Source organism: Equus caballus, chromosome 10 (assembly GCF_041296265.1).
Source record: "Equus caballus isolate H_3958 breed thoroughbred chromosome 10, TB-T2T, whole genome shotgun sequence".
NCBI lineage: Eukaryota > Metazoa > Chordata > Mammalia > Perissodactyla > Equidae > Equus > Equus caballus.
Genome location: NC_091693.1, coordinates 44,412,131 through 44,427,496, shown reverse-complemented (window position 1 = coordinate 44,427,496; position 15,366 = coordinate 44,412,131). Strand labels below are relative to the sequence as shown.

Here is a 15,366-nt window from a genome sequence, read left to right as displayed (position 1 = left end):
AAAAAATAAAATCTTTAAAAAAAAAAAATAGTTGCCTCCATCCTACTTTCCTTCCTCCAGCAGCCCCTGTCATTCCTCCCTTAAAAATATAAAAATAAAATGTTTTTGTCAGCCCTGTTTCCCTCCTACCCCGTCTCCATCTCCACTTCATTCTTTCTTTTCTTATCTAGGCTTTCCTAACGAGTGCTCCATACTTGCTCTCTGTGTTCTTTGTCTTTTCTTTCTTCCTCAGCACACTCCCCTCCAGCCTCAGCCCTAACTTGTGTAACTAAAATAGCTCTCTGAAAGCTCACGAGTAATGTAACTGCCAGATCCATTAGTAATTTTTAATTCTGTTTCTCGATTGACCTTTCTTCTCTGTTTTTCACTACTTCCTCCCTTTGTTTCCATGACACCGTATACTCTCTTGCCTTCTGCCTCCGTGACCATTTTTTCTCAGTTATCTTCCCTATATCATGTTTTTCTGCCTTCTGCTCCTTAAATGTCTATCTTCTTTTGGGTTCACTGCTTTAGCCACTCATTCTGAACAATGTTATCAATCCACATGACCTAAATACAACTACAGGTTTTCAAATTCTAGATCTTTTATCTCTGACCTAGATTTCTATGCTGAGTTCCAGACCTGTGTATCTAATTACCTTGCTGACATTGCCCCCTGAAAAACATTTACAGGAAGCACAAGCTCAGAAAGCTCAAAACTGAACTCAGATTTGCCTTGCAAACTTTTTCCTAGTTTGAAAACTTACAATTATTCTTGACTTTTTCTCACCCGTTCTATGTATTTAATCCCTAAGACCTGTTGATTTTTATCTCTTAAATATTTCCTCTTTCTCAACTTACTTCTTTCTTAGATTGTTCAACATCCTCTCTCCTCGATGATTGCAGTGACCTAATTTGTCTACATACCCCCAGCCTCAAAACTCTGAAATCTGTTCACCCCAGTGCTCTCTGAGTTTAGAATCTTTCAGCAACCATCTGTTACCTATAATAAATTATGTTTATAGATCTTACATATAGATTATTATAGGTGCATAGTTACTGTTAGGATGTAGTAGCAGGCCCTACCGATCTCCTCCCAGCACTTCTCCAGCCTCATATCAGTTTGCATTCCAGTAAGTTGTGTTTGCTTCAGCAGCACTGGAATACCTGCCGTTTCATGCGTTCTGTGTTCTCTCTCCATTTACGTTTTGAGAGGCTCGGCCTACAAATGGAGCTTGTTTTCCAGGTCTCTTCTGTAAAGTGACCTACTTGAGCCATTTCCTCAAGGAATCCTCCTTGGTCTCTGGTTCTTTTCTCTTACAGTGTTCAGATTCCACAGAAGAGATTTTCCCACTCTCTCTCCTGATATTAGCTTTCTGCCAGTGTTGTTTGAGCCAAGTAGGAGAAGATTGGGGGTTTCCATGTTGAATATGTAAACTTTCATTTAATCTTCTTGTTTTTCAGTATGGCACCCTTGCACCCAATTATCTCTGGTGTCTTACAGTCCAGAGACCCTCTCTAGAAAATAAACCTCTAGTTTTTTTCTAAACCTCCCGAGTGTGGGAGGGTCAGCTCTCTGGTAGAAGGAGAGGGAAATGGATCTGGGTTCTAATTACTTAACAGATTTCTGACCAGCCTCCTGTTTTTCAGCCTCTTCTCCATCCCCGCTTACCTATGCCCAGGCCTTTTGAGAGTTTTGCTGTGTCAGTCTGATTGCTTCTTAGCATTCCTTGTGGCTGGCTAACAGCTCAGCTTTCTTGCGTTTATGAAGTCAGTTGCCATTTGCCCATCTCCCTTCCAGCTTCCAAAATTTTGTTGCTATCCTCATCTCCTGGTCTCTTTGATTTTTTTTTTTAATTTCCTTTCTAGTATTTTAGTAGAGTTTGTTGGAGGGAGGGGAAACTAAATTATATGTGCAATCTCTCATTTTTAACAGTCATCCCTGCCTCCATGTCTTCGCACATGCTTTTTCTGCATAGTATATCTTGCTATCTGAGGTCCTGGACCTCTCACATCAATCCTTCTATTTTGTGCTCAGGTAGTCTAACCGAAAGTTCGGTCTCTGAACCCGACGCCAATCCAAATAACGAGAACAGAGTCTTGAGTGGAAGAGGAAAGGTTTTTACTATGCCAGGCACAGGGAGCAAAGCAAGGGCTCATGCTCTTATTCATTGCATCACCAAATCAGGACATGGGACCTTCCTTTTGGAAAGTTTTCAAGAACAGCAGTAGGTTGCCATCTTAAAATATTGATGTATGTAGCCTGAGAATTTCACCTCATGCGCAGCCATGGATCTGACAACTGCACATTCCCTTCTGTAGCAGATAACCTGTTGTGTGATGATTTCAAGATGTGAATAAAGATCTGAGGCTTAGAATTCCGCAGGACCCTTCTGAGAGTGACTCAAGGGTATTTGTTGCTTGTTTTAGGAACAGCATCCGTTGCCGTCGCCGGCATCCTTGCAGCTCTTCGAATAACCAAGAACACACTGTCTGATCAAACGATACTGTTCCAAGGAGCTGGAGAGGTACCTGTCTGTATATCACTTATGGTCTCCTAAACTGACGGACATAGAATTCATTTTAATTTTTCATTAATTTGAAGTTTCAGATAGTCTTTCAAATTTTTAGTATGTTGCAAATGTAGGTTTTATTGAAAATTTTGCTTTTTTCTATAAGTTAATCATTTGAAAGAAGAAAACCAGATTCCAATAACTGTTGAGGCATATTAATTTTTCCTAGGAGACTTTAGTATGGTATAGGTATAGACGTATTTTTCACAGTTCTAAATTTGTATGATTATCAAATGGTGCCATGGGTTTTTGCATATTTAAAGTGCCATGCAGGAACAAAAAGTTTTAAAATGTGTGATTATGTATGAAAGGCTTTAGGGGCCAGCCCGGTGGCGTGGTGGTTAAGTGCGCACGTTCCACTTCAGTGGCCTGGGGGTTCGCCGGTTCAGATCCCCGGTGCAGACATGGCACTGCTTAGCAAGCCATGCTGTGGTAGGCGTCCCACATATAAAGTAGAGGAAGATGGGCATAGATGTTAGCTCAGGGCCAGTCTTCCTCAGCAAAAAGAGGAAGATTGGCAGCAGATGTTAGCTCAGGGCTAATCTTCCTCAAAAAAAAAAAAAAAAGCCTTTAAATATTTAAGCTATTATATCTGATGCTAACTTTTAGTATCCTCCCGTGTCACATACAAAAGTTGTCTTAATTTGATTCACAATTCAATATGCACATATATAACTATATACATGTTTTTAAGAAAAAAATATTTTGAACATTTATTGTGCATTATAACTGTTCACATGCAAAAAACCCAAAACATTTAAAAGTTTTAGAAGAAGATGACAAGATAAAATTATGCTGTTTTATCTTTTTCTATAAGTTAATCATTTGAAAGAAGAAAACTAGACTCCAATAATAATAATTCACCCCAAAATAGAAATTAAAATGTCATGTGAGTGTGAGCTTCTTGTGAGAAAACTGCCAAAGTTTGTTTAGAATTATAAAATGTAATAAATGGAGAAATACTTTGTGGCTATATATATTTTAAGAAGCTTTAAATTTTCAAATTTAATATAATTATGAATAAATGTATCACACTGGTAGAAACTGTGTATGTTGTGTTGGTTTTGACTTTACCTGTTTTTAAAGCAAAGTAAAATACACGAAGCTAGAACTTCAATGACAAGATATAAACATGTGAAAGCATTCAGAATGTAAATCATAAATTCATTTTCACATGGAAATAAAAATTAATGCTAAATTCCAGCTCATTAAAATTTCAGTTTTTTTATTTCTGCGGATTGTTGCATGCTGTCCTTAATTTTAGTAAACATCTTCTTTGAATTTCCAAATGGTTTTGATGAACGGCACAGGCCAGCTCTTGATACTCCGCGGGCAGAGGTGTTCATGGTTGGATAGTTTAAAACTGGCACTTGTTTGTCCTGAAAAGGTTTTGGAAATTTCACAGATTATCACAAAGTTTATCAAATATTACAGAGGTTGATTCCTTTAATCTTGCAAGAAATTTCACAGTACTTTCTTTGTCCAATTGAAGAGAGTAAGTAAATGCTTGGGAACACAGATTTTATGTGTCTCCTTCTATTGCCTAATTGGTCAAGTTCCCATCCAAGTGACCAGGCTTCATTCTTCAAATTCAACCAGAGGAGCTTGAACCCAACAATAAACAATACAGCTCAACAAGCAAGGTTGACCAGTTCGTTATTTTAAATTCAATATCTTCTTGTTGGAGAGAATCTTAATTGTATTAACAGGATTAAAGATACTGACAATCAAAGATATCACTGTTTTATCTGTGCCTAAATAACAAGCCACATAATAATGGTTCTGTTGTAATAGGGAGAGCAATTAATTGTCATTTAGCTTAACCCAAACGTGACAAAAATACTTTGCTCCCAGTATAAATGAATAAATATACCTCTTTAGGTCAATAAACAGAGCTGTTCTGTACTTTCTTTAACAAAGACAAAATGGGGTGAAATGTAACTCTTGATAAGATATTATGTGGAACAACTTTAAACACTTTTGTTTTCATAACCTGTTTCTCAGGCTGCCTTAGGGATTGCACACCTGATTGTTATGGCCATGGAAAAAGAAGGCTTACCAAAGGAGAAAGCGATAACAAAGATATGGTTGGTTGATTCAAAAGGATTAATAGTTAAGGTAAGAATTTGTCATTTTTAATCAAAATAAAAATAAATATGCCATTCTAGATGCCCATCTCAAAGACTACTGCTGTTTCCACTCACCAAGCCCCAGCACTGTGTTAAAGGAGCAGCTGTTATACATGAATGACCATGTCATTACAGCAAGAGTGATACTCTTCTGAAGAAAGGAGAAAACTGCCTCAGCTATAGAATCCATCTGTGATGTGAGTAGGCTCCTTCCAGCTCTGTAGGCTGCCAGTCCACGTGAATTAGCTTAGTTTCCAAGGGAGGCAATTTGCTACTGATACAGATGAAACCCCGAGGTGTACTTCCTTTTATTAAGGGCTATCTGGCAAATTGCACACCAGCTAGAAAGAAAGGAGGAAAAAGAATGAAATAGCTACTCTTTCACCTGCTACTTTCTCTCAACCAAATACTTGAGGGTTTGAGTGGGAATTCCTGAGAAGGGCTTAAATGGGCTGTTTCAGTGTTGACTGACTTGAGGTTATTTCCCAGGTCTAGTAGAGATAATATTATCTGCTTCATAGGGTTTTTGGGAGAACTAAATAAAACTAGGTGGGTGGCCATCTTGCTACACAGTTATGAGGCATCATTTTTACTTTTACCATCTGTGCACATCAATCACGCTTCCTTACACTGCTAGAAAAAATACATGTAAATCCTCTTTCTACATGAAGATTTTAAAATCTTTTTAAATTTTAAATTTAAATTTTAAAAATAACCAGTGATAAGCAGTGAAAAAAATAACTAGTGATAAGCAGGAATTTAATACAGAAACAAATGTGAATGTGTACAAATTTTCTGGAAAACTGTTTTATGTGTATCCAGAGCCTTTAGAAATTTGTGCTTCTGATGCAATAGTTTCCATTCTAAGATTCTATCCTGTAGAGGTAGAGATGTGTACAATGTTGCATGTTTGAGGATGTTATCACAGCATTATTTACAACAGTGATATGTTTTATCATGCGTTAGTTGTAATAGTGATATGTTATACTTACCTAAGTAAAGGATAATTGTGAAATAAACTGTGGGATAGCCACATGAGTATAATATACAGGCTTAGAGTTGTTTTCAAAAACTAGGAATAACATTAAACGATTAATAATATAATGTTAGATGAAAAAAAGGAAAACACCATATTGTATGTAATTATTTTGTTTAAAGAATTGAGTTGCATATCAAAATCCGAGAAGGAATGCATTAAATACATATTACTTTAAAGCATATAACTTTTAGTGCTTTTCTCAATATCGCAAATTCTCCTTAGTAATTGTGTTCCTTTGGAGATAGAAAAATGTTTGTTTCTTTAAATTAGTGTAGACAAATTTTGCTTTAAATGAAGAAAAAGTATATGCATAACTTTTTGTAGTAAATGAGTATCTATAAAACAGTGAAACAAGACAGAAAGTACTTTTACAACATATCCTGAGAACTAAATAATAATAATTTTATCAGTTTTATTAACTTGCAATGTAATTGTTTATAATATGTTAAAAACCATAAAAGTTTAAAATCTTGGCTTAAAAATGGCTATTGCTTTGAAAAATCAACATAACTATAAAAAGTTGTACATCGTAGCCACACGACACATATTGTGGTCCTGAAATAAGAATGTTTCCTGGATGAGGTTGCCTGTGGGTCAGGCATTGTACTATGGATCTGGGGACCCAAGAAGGCGCTTGATCTCAGGAGACTCACAGCCTAGTGGGAAAAACTCAAACAAGCCAAGAGTTATAATTCTACAAGAAAATGTTATAGAAATACGACCTTGGTGTCAGGGGCCCACAGGAGATGGTGCCCCCAACTGCACTAAAGAGAGTAATGGGAATGCTGAGGAAGCTTTCGAGACAAGGTGTCTCTTTAGCTGAGTTTGAAAGGAAGAGTTAGGAGTTTATCTGGAGTCTCCATGGACATCTTAAACTTCTGTTCAACACTGAAACCAGAGAAGTAGAATGGCACGTTCACTGTGAGATCCTGAGTGAAGTTAAGGATCACGTCTTTCGTCTGTTTATATCTTCAAAGCCCTGCACAGCTAGTACATAATTGACAATAAGTATTTTGTTAATAAATGAATTAATCAGTGAGTGGCCTTCCAGGCAGAAGAACAGCATTTGCAAAAGAAAATATTTTGGTAGAAGAGATATTTAAGGATTAGGTTTGAAAGGAGCAGATGACAGGTGACAAAGGCCCTAATTCCTGAAAACGAGCAACTGAAGAAACTTAGGCAGAGGAGATTTGTCTCTTGTCACTCTGATGGCATTGTGGAGGGTGATTGAAGTGAGGTGAAACTGAGAGAAGGAAATAGTTACAAAGCTGTTGCAGTAATTCAGATAATATTGGGCCTGAAATAAAGCAGTGACTATGCGGGTGAGTGAAAGAAGTTAGATTCCGCAGATGTTTAGGAAATAGGATTGGCACACATAGTGACCGATTAAATATGGAGGAGGAGTAGGGTAGAGCAGAGGAGGGAGTCTGGCAGGACTCCTTGGGTGTCTAGATAAGTGATGCAGCCGTTCATGTAGAAAAGGAATAAAGGATATCCAGTTTAAGGGCAAGATGATGAGATCGGTTTTGGACATAATAGCAAGTTTAAGGCGCCGGTGCCACTGGAGACCTCAGATAGAGATGTCCCCTTGGCAGTTGGAGACACAAGACTGATGCTCAGGATAAGGGTCTGGGCTCCTGGAGGTAGAGACTTGGGAATCACCAGCAAGGAAATAGCTGGAGCCGTGGAAAAAGCTACACAATTTGTGCTGTACTTAGGGGTGTAATACATTCAAGATCCAAAAAAGTTCAGGTCTATGATTGTGGTTTTCTTTTGTGATTTCTAATGACATTTTTATGTGAAATCTTCATATAAAATGTATAGGTTTTAGCATCTCAAGTAATGTTAACATTGACTTGCTGGACTGAGCCTCCAAATTCCGTGGATTACAATACTTGGAGTAACTGTGAAGTTGTTGCCTAGAACTAATCAGTCACTCTTACTTCATGTCTTTTCTCGCCAAAGTAAAGAACTGCATGTATTCCGCTTGCCAAGATAAAGTTACATGTTAAAAGGTTGTTACATATTTAATAGCTTGTGCATTATTTCATATAAAAGAAACATATGCAGCTTCAATTAACCACTTTTTCTTTCGTAGTTTTAAAAAGTCAAAATTATTATGTTGACTTTTGTCTCAGAGCTAATAAATCTTAGAATAACTAGTAAATTAGTATAATCTTGATTTCAAATTTACATGAGTTTTTTTGTGTTCATTATCCCTTATCGTTAGTACTTTAAGCCTCTCTTGAGAACCAATAAAAATCATTTTTTAATTTTGTTAACTTGTAATTGTTTACAGTATGTAAAAAGTATTTACAATATGTAAAGTTTTAAATAAAAATCATTAGCCAAACTCCTTCACTCTTTAAAGACATAAAACCAAAACCTAAAAAGTAAACCATGAGGTTAGCTCATTTATGGAGTTATATCATCAGACTAGATAATTATTATTCTAACATGTTTTCTGTTTTCATTTTCAACATCACATCTGTAGCATTTGCCATCATTTCTGTTATATCCATATGTGCAATGGAATGAGTTTATGCAGTATCTTAAATAATTCATCAATATCAGTAAGGTTTATTGAAATTAATCGTTTGATCACTGGTAACATTCAAATATCTTAGTTTAGTATTTTATAGCAAGAAATAATTGACATATCTATTTAGCCAACTAATTAACACATTTTAATGTAAACAAGCTGATACTTGGTTTAAAAGAAATCCTTCCAAAATAAAAATTAGAGGGAAAATAAGTACAGTAAAGAAGGGATGAAAAAGGAGCATTGCCAGCCTGACTAGTCTTTGTATTTCACAGTGATAATTTGAAGCATTTTCAAGGAGGACAAGAAGCCACAAAACAAACCAATCCAGACTTAATCTACTCCTTAAATAAATGCATTTCGGCTTTCACTTATATGCCAAATTAATGCTAAGACATAAAACTTAAAATAAAAGTAGGGTGTTAATAGAGTTTATGAAGGATAGGCTTCATTTAACCCAGAGTGAGTCTATAGAATTTTGTTTTGATTTTAGTTTCATTTTGTTCTATTTTCAATTATTATTATTATTATCATTTGCTTTATAGTTAAATGTTTTTGGTTCCTGTACAAAGAGATAGTGAATAAAGGTGTTTTATACATTGTAAGGGTACTTTGACGCTACAGTTATTTCCTTCCTGAGAGCTTAATCTTTAGGTCAAGGACTTGAAACTGTGCTGTACAGAAAAAGTTCTCCTTTCCTCTGGATTTATCAGAATTTCAGCCAGTGATACTATCAGCACCTTGAATGATGGTTAATACATTTAATACACTGTGGTTTAAACAAAAATTCTAGCTCCTAAGAGACTCTGAAGCTTGGTGAAAAGTATCTGACTTGATTTTTTTCTCCCTCTTGTCCGTTTTCTATAGAGTATGACCAACGTATAAGTAGGTATTAAAAAGAGCAGAGGCAAAAGATTATATACACGAGTCTTTTAGACAGAAAATTACAGATATTGATTTTTAATAATACAAAATTAAATGTCGATGGAGTTAACCACCTGTTATCTTAAATTACGGCCATTCTGCACCCCTTGTTATTCTCAACATGGAAAATACTTTTGTTGCGTCGTTTCTCTTCTGTTAATCTGCCCTGAGACGGTGAAACGCAGTTCTGGCTCTTTAACAAGTGCACACACCGGCACTGCAAGTGTTGCAGTGAAATGTCACTGATGGTGCCCTAAGAAGGCCCTGTCTGCTGATCCGGAGAGGGGCCAGATTCAACTCTGAGGAACTAATGACATAACCAAAACAGACCCGTACGTGGGGCAGGCTGTCCAAGCAGGAATGGATTCAGGGTAGACACTTGTGGAAGAGTTCTTCTAGTGCCTGTGTGTGGGAAGGGGTACATATGTATCAGTGGCAATCTATAATTAATTTTTTATACCTATTCTGGGTCATGGAATGCTAACCAAAATCTTGACAATGTTTGCCTCTTATTCTCCCCACCCCATCAGAACATATGTGCTTTTTTCTTTTTAAAGATTGGCACCTGAGCTAACAACTGTTGCCAATCTTCCTTTCTTTTTTTTTTTCTTCTGCTTTTTCTACACAAGTTCCCCCAGTACATAGTTGTGTATTTTAGTTGTGGGTCCTTCTAGTTGTGGTATGTGGGATGCCACTTCAGCATGGCCTGACAAGTGGTGCCATGTCCATGCCCAGGATCTGAACCGGCGAAACCCTGGGCTGCCGAAGCAGAGCACGTGAACTTAACCACTCGGCCACGGGGCTGGCCCCCATATGTGCTTTTTGAAAAAGGTAGTAATTTGGAATGGTTGTGTCTTCTATCCTGTACTAACCATCGGCACAAAATAAAGGGGGGAGGGGAGATTAAAGAAATAATAACATTCAAAAGAAATTCCCAGCTATCCATAAACATTTGGTGTAATTAGAGACTCTTAAAAAAAAGAAACACCATAGAATTAGGGATTTCTGAGATAAGAAGTGCCCACGAGCACTTTGCCCAAAGAGGGCAAAAAGCATCTAGTGAGGAATCCTGAAAACGGAGAATGAAGGGGAAAGAAATCTTCTATGTCCGTATCCAACTGAAGTGATTTGCATAAAGAGCATGGACTCCAAATTAGATTTTGAAAAAAGGAGAAAAATGAGCCATTGGTCCAGAAAATAGAAGTCCAAAGGTAAAGGCAGTTGCCTTAATATTACCAGATCTGGAGAAGGTCACATTCCAATAGTTTTTAAATCTGAACCAGACCATCACATCAGCTTTGAAAATGGTGTAGAAAATACTTTGGAGATCTGTATGTTTGTCTTTTGGTTCTTTGTTTTTGGCAAATAGAGCCCTTCAGTAAGGCTAGTATTACCATTTTCGTGATTCCTGGCCTTCTTTCAGTATTTTCTCTGCGTTCCTAAGTCACCACCAAGAATCCAGCCTTTGGGGGTGAGACTGGGTAATTTATGCCTCTTACTAGACAGATGTCTTCTGGCCAAGTTCTGGCTTCAGTGGCTGGGAGCTGCCAGTGCTGTTACTATGATTAATAAAGTAAGACGTTCATGATAAAAGCATACATCTTTTCCTTTCATGCGGTGTTTATCTATCTTCTTTACGATTTGCTTCTCATTCCAGGAAACTTAGGAGGCTTAAACCACATTAAATATTTTTCATTATATCTTAGGTTGTCAGCCAGAAAAGCAGTATTAGAAACCTGTGATTGCTGACTTACATTATTCTGTAGCTTTCTTTCTTTAAAACTCATCATTTTATACTATTTCGGAAAATATGCAACTTATTCTTTAAAATGCTTCTGATAGAGATCTGATAAATCATTTAGTGCAGTGACTCTCCAAACTGGCTAATCACGCTAATCACCTGGGAAGCTTTAAAAAAAAATACACACAAGGGCTGGCCTGCTGGCATAGTGGTGAAGTTCTACAGGCTCCGCTTTGGTGGCCTGGGGTTTGTGGGTTCAGATCCCGGGCATGGACCTGCACACCGCTCATCAAGTCATGCTGTGGCAGCATCCCACATACAAAATAGAGGAAGATTGGCACAGATGTTAGCTCGGGGCTAATTTTCCTCAAGCAAAAAGGGGAGGATTGGCAATGGATGTTAGCTCAGGGCCAATCTTCCTTACCAAAAAAAAAATATGTATATGTGTGTGTGTGTGTGTGCACAGATTCCAGGGCCTCATCCTGGAATTAAACTAGAATATCTGAAATCTGTTTTTCCTCAGATGAGTCTGGTGCTCAGTTAGCTTTGGAAAGTACAGATCTGGTTCATCACATCTGTCATCGTCACCAATCCAAATGATTTTCTAGGTAGAGAAACCAACATCCATGGAAGTATCAAAGGACTTGCCCAAGATCAAGAGCCTAAAGACTCTGCTATGCAAGCTTCAGTCCCATTTTCTGTCTCTAGCATTTGTGGATGGCATTTTCTGTGTTTAATTGGGAAGCTTTTCTTTACTTTTTGAATATCATTAAAAGTTTTCAGATGTAACAAATTTATTTGCTGTTACCTATTAGAATGCATTCTGCTATTAGTTATTTATTCATGTCCCTAGCCAACAAAATTTATCACAAACTAATGATATATTATCAGCAATCAACGGTTGCAGGGACAACATTATAAAATGCATTTAAAATTTTTTAAATTTACTTTTTGGGATAATCGGGTATACTACACTCAGGAAAATATTTTGAATCGTTGAATTAAGAAAATGGGGATCATGTCTCTCACTTTGAGATTATTCAACATCTTTTAAATTCATTCCACATTATGGATTTGTAGGTCCACATTCAATATACACGGACTAGACCCTCTTTTCTTGTCTACGTGCTACTTGAAGCCACAGTACAATTCATGTTGTGCCAGGTTGAATTTGGTTGCTTCACCGCCTAGTAAAATAATTTCTAAGACTTTCACTCTTATGCTAGTTTTGTTTTTTCATGTGGGAGGCTACTTCTTGGCTTGGTAATCTAATGAAAATGAATAGATTTCCATTCTTACGGAGATCATACGTAAATGTATTTTAAAACATAGACCAAAGACAGTTTGGATCTACTTTCATTGTCATGCTGTTTGTCAGTGGTCGAGTGGTCAAGAACTAGTTGTTTTCACACACTGGGAACACCCAGATGCTTTCAGCCAGCCTTCACTGTGAGCGACTGATTCCTCTGTTTCATGCGGTGCACCATGCTGTTTTACCAAGGATTGCGTGCGATCTTATTGTTTGGTGAGCCCAGGCATTTTTTTAAATAAACAAATCAGTGGCATATTTTCCTCCTAAAAATATTTTTAGAATTTCCTATTCCTATTCTGTTAATAATCCTAAAAATCTTAATGTTCTTCTCTCTTACAATTCTTTTAGTGAGGTTTCTGCTTTCTATTTCAAAGTAAACCACGGGTAAAGATTAATTATAGTATTTTACTGTTATTAAAGAAGAAAACACACTAGACTGCATTACTATAACATTGAAAGCAAGATCTAGGAAGTACGGTAATTCCTTGACCATATTCACATTGGTTATTCCTTTGATGGAGTACAAATTTCAGTTCTGTGGTATTTAAAGTGTGACGAGAGCATCTGAGAGTTCAGAGTCTCATTGATTATTGGGAAGAAAGATGGGTCCAATTAGAACAGATTAAGAGCATTGGGGTTCCTCACCTGGGAAAAGAGATGTGATTCAGTGTCTGTTTTCAAATATACTAAAGATTATTTAAGGGCAATGGTACAAAGATGAACAAAAATAAATTGTTTAAATTGCAGTAAGCAGGACTTTAATTGGAAATAAAAAATAAGTGTTTAAATATAGAAAATGCTAGAATTTGTATTACCACTAATCTTTAAAAATGGTATAAACACTTTTTCTTGGTTTTGATGGTTTGGTCACTGGCCATCCTGGAAGATAAGGGCTTGTTAAGACAAAGTCTCCTCCTGATTGTGTCTGTGCTATTTTCAGATATCTAAAATGAAAAGGCTACTAGTGTAAACCCATACGTATTAGTTAGATTTTAGGTTAAACTGCTGTCGCAAAAAACATGGTGACCTAAACAAGATAAAATTTATTTCTTTGTCATCTAGCAGTGTAGAGGGAGGCAGACCAGAGACTCAGGCTGTGTCCACCATCCATCTCTGGGTGCAGAGAAGCTTTCTAGTTCTCACTATCTCCCAGCCAGCTGGGGAGAGGGGGCGGGGAATGGACTGGGGGACTGTGCCTCCTTCCTTTTTAAAGATACAGCCCTGAAGTTGCACATAGCACTTCCACTCCATCCTTTTGGCCAGAAGGTAGTCTTAGTCTCATCTCACTCCAGATGGCCACCACTTCATGATGGGCATTTCTCCTTCAAGATCCTGTAGAGGCATCAGCCTGGTGAGTGCTATGTTTAAAGCAGAAACTCCAGCTGTGAGAGAGTCTTGAGGCCTAGTGTATAGAAGCTTATGCTAGAAGCCATTTGAAATCCCGGTATTTGCCATACAGGGCCTCACAGAGATGTTAGTCTAATTTCTTGCCTTATGCTTCGATTTGACTATATGCGTTTCTGGGAAAAAGCAACAAGTCAAAACTATGTCATGTTTAGTTTAGAATATTAGAAGCTGAAAGTTATTATTCCCAGGAAATATGTCTCCCCAAGCCACAACTTTGTTTAGTACCCATCCTAGAAATTTCATTGTTGTGAGAATCAAGAGTCATGAATTTTAGCTTATACTACTTCCAGAAATAGTTCATAAATAATTTAGATAATTAAATAATGTAACTGTCAAATGGTTCCAAATTCTTATTCCTATCCATGACCAAAATTTCTCTCATCTTTCTAACAAGGCAAGATTTTTTTTTTGCCAAATAACTCAGCAGGAATAAGGTTGATGAGGTAGCAGATGGATTGAAAGAGCATTCTTTTCATCAAATCATTTCAGGGAAAGTAATCTTTTATTCCCAAGCAACAGATAGGAGGTACACTGAGCAGAAAGAAATGGGGGAATATATAATCAAAATTAAAGTCCTCCCCTGTATCAGTCAGCTATTGCTTTGTTATCAAAAGCCACATAATCCTGGGGCTGGCCCAGTGGCATAGTGGTTAAGTTCAGGCACTCCTCTTTGGCAGCCCAGGGTTCGCCAGTTTGGATCCTGGGTGTGGACCTATGCACTGATTATCAAGCCATGCTGTGGCAGGCATCCCACACATAAAATGGAGGAAGATGAGCATGGATGTTAGCTCAGGGCCAGTCTTCCTCAGCAAAAAGAGGAGGATTGGCGGCAGATATTAGCTCAGGGCTAATCTTCCTCAAAAAAAAAAAAAAAGCCACACAATCTCAGTGGCATACAACAATAAGTATGTATTTCTCACACACCTGTGGGTCAGATGGGGTAGCCCTGATGATGTTGGCTGGGTGGCTGTGAGCTACAGGTTGGGTCCAGGTCAGCTTCACAAGGCTCTCATCCTCCTTGGACCAGCCGACTAGCCAGGTTATGCACTTCTCAAGCAAATGGCCAAGGCATGAGAGAGCAAGTGGAAGCACCAGTTCCTCTTAAGGCCTAAGCCTGGGACTGGCTCACTCTCATTTCAGCTCACATTTTATTAACCAAAGCCAAGCCACTTGCTCAAATCCAAAGACAGCGGGTAGGAAAGTATACCCTGCTTTTTGTGAGAGGAACTGTGAAGTTACATTGCGAAAAACAATAACACAGGAAAGGGATGATGACAAATTGGGGCTTAAGTCAAAATCTGAATTCTCAAAATATTTGCGGGGATTCTGTGACACGCCAAATACCTGTATTTTCTTATTTGCAACTGATAAATTATCATTAAGCCTAGCCACGTTTTACATGTTAAGATGATGCTTAATTAATCTCTATGATTGAGATATGTAAATCAAATAAATTTCCCAGCTGTGAAGCCAAGAGAGGTGAGGATGGGAGCACCTGGTAGCCCTCCCCACCCCAATTTAGTGAGAATTGTAAAGATTTCAGTGTTGTCATAGTTTTTTTTTATATTATTACAGGCAATTTTTTAAAATCTTATAAATACAAAAGAACTGTTTAAGAATGTTTAGTCTTTACTCACAGAATCAGTCCAGTTAGATCTGTGACTAATTCTAAAGAGGCTATAGTAGATAGGTTTTATTGAACAATTTGCTGCTTCCTGAT

General features: G+C 37.5%; 1 protein-coding gene across 5 annotated transcripts in view; it reads left to right on the top strand.

Moving 5' to 3' along the window:
* Positions 1-15,366, top strand: part of ME1 (malic enzyme 1) — a 252,844-nt gene that overhangs the window by 219,033 nt on the left and 18,445 nt on the right. For all 5 annotated transcript variants that reach the window (XM_070225215.1, XM_070225218.1, XM_070225214.1 and 2 more), the window contains 2 exons: positions 2,410-2,507; positions 4,557-4,670. In XM_070225215.1, the coding sequence (XP_070081316.1) occupies positions 2,410-2,507; positions 4,557-4,670 (212 nt within the window). The remainder of the gene's footprint in view (positions 1-2,409; positions 2,508-4,556; positions 4,671-15,366) is intronic.